The 4,734-nt window shown below is 26.3% G+C and overlaps 2 protein-coding genes across 2 annotated transcripts in view; one reads left to right on the top strand and one right to left on the bottom strand.

Moving 5' to 3' along the window:
* Window positions 1-1,283, top strand: part of LOC108576339 (high mobility group protein I) — a 1,894-nt gene extending 611 nt beyond the window's left edge. The window contains exons 2-3 of the mRNA XM_017939305.1: window positions 649-888; window positions 1,149-1,283. Coding sequence (XP_017794794.1) covers window positions 667-888; window positions 1,149-1,283 — 357 coding nt within the window. The 5' untranslated portion in view covers window positions 649-666. The remainder of the gene's footprint in view (window positions 1-648; window positions 889-1,148) is intronic.
* A 1,589-nt stretch (window positions 1,284-2,872) lies between these two features.
* Window positions 2,873-3,723, bottom strand: LOC108576340 (uncharacterized protein C3orf18 homolog). Its single transcript, XM_017939306.1, has 2 exons — window positions 3,364-3,723; window positions 2,873-3,061 (listed from the first exon to the last, which is right to left on the bottom strand). Exons 1-2 carry the CDS (start codon window positions 3,715-3,717, stop codon window positions 2,873-2,875), a joined length of 543 nt encoding a protein of 180 aa, XP_017794795.1. The 5' UTR covers window positions 3,718-3,723.
* Between the last annotated feature and the right edge of the window lie 1,011 nt (window positions 3,724-4,734).

Here is a 4,734-nt window from a genome sequence, read left to right as displayed (position 1 = left end):
GTTATAAGTAGTAATATTTTATTTATATACATGTACATTAAAATTTTAGGTGTTTTTAGTTATGCATAATTATTGTGTTCGATCGCAATTAACTGGTCGCGAAACTGCCGCTTAACGATATTCAATATGAATGCATTAGGCGCGTAATTTGTTGTACTTTACGAAACACAATTAGTATTGCTAATTCTTTTTTTAACAATTTGCAACAAAACGTGTAGATTTGTCTCTAGGGTTATCATATTGCTGTTGGAAATTGAAATTAAACAACTTTTATGAGAAAGTTTGAAAATCGATAACCATACAATACTTTCCATATTTTCCCCCATAGGAGTGTTTATATTTCGCATACGATTTCAAAGTATTATAATAATGTGAGATTGAAGCTTGCAGCTAAGATTCACACATTTATTTATAAGAAATACATATTTTTAATTATTTACGAGTATGCTTGTTTTATACTTACAAAATTATTTTCATTTTTTACCCTTTTTTTTTAATTTCCTTCTGTAAACAATCTGTAAAATTTCACATTATAACTTAATAGTTATAAAATTACTGTATAACATAAACCTCTTTATGTTATGAAATGTTTTGCATGCTTAACTTAATATTTATATTCTAACAAATATTGTTTTTTTAATTGTGCAGTGGTATAAAATATTAATAATGTCAGACGATAATTCACCTGTTGTTGAAGAACAAAAGAAAAAGCGGGGTAGACCATCAAAAACAGATAAAAATGCTGTGAAAGAATCTAAAAAAAGAGGTAGATCTTCTGTAGATAAAAATAATGCAGTACGTTCTGCAAAATCTGATACTGAAGATGATGCATCGCCTGTACCAGTCAAAAAAGGCAGAGGAAGGCCAAAAGGTTCTCATAAAAAAAAGGTTTGAGTTAATTAATATTTTAATTTTCTCAATTCTTATTGAAAGCCAAAATATGAGAAATGGCTAAATTAAGAAACATATTCATTATCAGAGAAAAGTAGATCCTTTATAAAAATCATTGATAAGCATTATTTCCTTGTTTTACTGTATTGATTAATAACTAAGAAACATTATTTATTTGTAATAAAATGACTAGTAGTTTATTTATAATATAAAAGCTAGTAAGAAGATTGAGTTTAAAAATATGTATGCATTTTTAGCAAGGTTCACCTAAAGGAACTCCTTCAGGACGAGGTCGTGGTAGACCTAAAAAGAAAGAAGAGAAACCAGAAAGTACTGGTGAAGAAGAAGAAGACGATCAAGAGGAGGAAGAAGAGGAAGAGGATGAGAATTGAATGTAAAAAAATAAATTCAATGTATCAGAATTGTTCTTTGAAAGTTTTTAAAATTCTGATAAATTTAAAACTTTTAAGTTTGCTTTTTATATCATAATCTACAGATTAAAATAGTAAAGTGGTAACATAAGTTCCAAGGAAGGTGTATGAAAATATAATTTATAATTCCTATATCTGCAGAAAAGGAAAGAAATGCACAGAGATTTGGGTTGAAAATTTGTAGAATATTTCTTCATAGTATTTACTTCATACGTTTTTATTACTATTATAATTATTATGTTTTAAGTATCAAAATGAAATGTGTAAGTAACTTAATAAAAAAAATTTTTTAATTTAAAGATTCAGATCTCATAAACTGACTTGGAATTAATAAGAAGACTTTGGTTAACTGTAAGGTGTATGGTGTATAATTACATCATATACATATGTGTTACTTCTTTTGCTCCAGTGTATTTTGTATTGTAATTCATAAAGCCAAAAACTTCATACAGATCTAATACTGTAAGAAATAGAAAAAAAGGGTAAAGTACTTCTTGTGTGTATCATGTATAAGGAATATTCTTTTTTAATTTTGAACAAAGGAACATTACCAACGTCTTTGAAACAAGCATATGTGTGAATGTCCAATTTGTATTAAAGTAAATAAACTTATTAAATGACTCTCTTATTAATTGTTGTATTATATACACATATTTTTCATTAATAATACACTTTATATTCTAGTTAAAATTGTACTTCTGAGTTTGTTTACTAGATTACAATGCTATAAACACATTTTGATGAATTTTTAATTGGAATCTTAAAAATTATAAGTTAAATACTTAATTTAATACTATTTAATTTGTAACCCTTTAATACTATCGTGTAAATAATTAAAGTAGAAAACCGAAATTTAACAATAAAGATTATTAGATAGTATTTCTTTATAGTAACTACTTGGTTGGAAAGAAATATTTGATAATACTTGAAAATGTGTTACTTTCTTGTTGTACATTGATCACCTACTTTCTTACTCTCTAAAGTTAAACTTGAATATTCGATACAAGCAAAACAAAATTTGAATGTTTAGTGATATAAAAGTGTAACTTTCAATTGCATGGTTAAGATTTGATTTCATTAATATATCTTCAAAGGAAAGGAAAAAAAAATATACATAATTGCAATTGTAGCACATAGAACTAATTTTACATTTATGAAAAACTGTTATGAACAGTATACAATGAACACTAATGATAAAATGAAGTCAGTCATTTTAATCTCTTTATCTTTCTATCATGAAATTGTTAAGCATAAATCCATTTTATGGATATTGTCATATTGAAACAAGTAAAGTAAATTTATCATTATATTATCATGAAATTTTTATAATAAATCAATTCTAATACTTGAACATGTTTCGAAATATCTTTTTGAATATAAAACTTATGAACTTGGATTTTATCCTTTGAATTGAGAGATATATACAAACTATTCAAACATGAAATAAATATATAAATCTAATACTGTGATTTTTAATCTACGACAGTTGTAGATAATACAAAGTTTTTAAAAGACTATCATAAATGCTTTGTCAATGATTTCCAAAGAGTTCAGCATTTTCTTCTGTATCCATGGATTGATATCCTTGCTGATACACGTCTCTGATGATTATTATAACATTCTTCCAATAGTTCAGTTTCCCAGTCATCTTCTTCTTCTTCTCCAGGATCAAAGTTATACATTGGCATAAGTCTGTGTCTTAAACGTTCCAATTTTCTTTTTCTTGAGATAATTATTACCTTTAAAAGTATATATATATATTGTTAAAACATTTGCATTGTGTTGAGTACTAAAAAATCATCTAACTTTTAAGGATAAAAGAATTTACTTTTAATAGGAAAAGCTAGTAAAGTAACAAAATTTTGTATTCATTATAACATCAACTGACGAACAAACAAACTATACTACGAAAAGGTAATAATACCTAATGTAGAAATATTAATCCATTATAATTTGCTGAATATTTTGATTTTATTTTTTTATTTCTGCAAATGTAAGTTAGAAGAAGATTATGATTTAAATACAAAAGTGATATCACTACCCATACCACAGCTGATAATACAATAACAAAAACCACTACACCAAGTGGTACAAAAATATATTCTATTCCATCTGGTGGGCCAAATTCATCAAAAACTTCTGTTGTTGTAGACATGTATATATTGGTGCTTGAAGTTTCAAAAGAAACTAATGAACTATTAGGCAATGATGTTATAGCCTTAGAAACATTCCATAATTGTTGAGTAGTTCCATTTTCTTCTGTAGAATACATGTATGCTTCAGATGTTTCATTTGATATGTTACTTGCCATGGTGGTGGTAAAATTTTTAATACTGTCAAACAGCGTGCTGGTTGTTACAGAATTTACAGCACTTGTTGTGTTCATTTCATTCATTGTTGTTAATTAGTAAACTGTATTTAGTTTTATGAAAACATAATTTTAACTATGTTAGAAACAAACTCATCACATCTACATTATTTATGCTATAGAAATTGAAATCTATATAACTTGATTCTCTTGTCACTTGTTTACTTTGTTGTACAAAAAACGGTGAACATAATGTGCAAGAAGCATATCACTAAATACGTTGTTATCAATGCATATACAAAATTAATTTCGTAATGTATTATGTCAAACACTATATTAATACTGTGTGCTTTGAATAGATATAGCAAAAGAATATACCACTATATCACATATTCATGATCATAAAATAAAAACTGAATGCGATAGAAATCACGTTTGTTGGCTTGAGTTCGTAAACAAATAGATAACTATGCATCCTGATAATTTTTCGTGTTATACTATTGATAGAAAAGGGTGATAAGAATTTCACTCCATTGAGAATGTTGCGATTTAATATATATGCGTTTCTTTTTCAAATGTTTTTAAATTTTATGTATTCAGTTAAGAATTTTCTATCCCTTCTATCGAAAATATCAAAATATTTATCAAGTATAGTTACATGTTTTCATCTTTCTAATGGATGAATCGTCGAAATAAATATTTTTCCTTCGATTCATCAATTCTACAAATAGACCATAGTTCTATTCGGGATATAATATTCATTCTATACACAAAGAAAAATTTAAACGTGTACTTTTTCTAGATTTTAACATTTCATTTTAATATCGCAATGCAGTTCTCTCGCATACGTGCACTGTATATGAAAGCGTATAGCAAACTATCGAAGTGTACCTTACCGAAATGGACTACCTATCGATGTCTTATCGAGATATTTTTTCTCTCGTATCGATTTTAATATTTTCCGTGATTATCACAATATTTGAGAGGGTTGAATAATTAAAATCATACGATTAAATTGAATTTTAATGTGTATAAATACACAGATTTCCTGTTATCTATTAGAATTAATAATGATATAATAATTTAATTAATACGTATGTAAAT

Source organism: Habropoda laboriosa, unplaced genomic scaffold (assembly GCF_001263275.1).
Source record: "Habropoda laboriosa isolate 0110345459 unplaced genomic scaffold, ASM126327v1 scaffold387, whole genome shotgun sequence".
In the NCBI taxonomy this organism is placed as follows: Eukaryota; Metazoa; Arthropoda; class Insecta; order Hymenoptera; family Apidae; genus Habropoda; species Habropoda laboriosa.
This window is presented reverse-complemented; position numbering and strand designations above follow the sequence as displayed.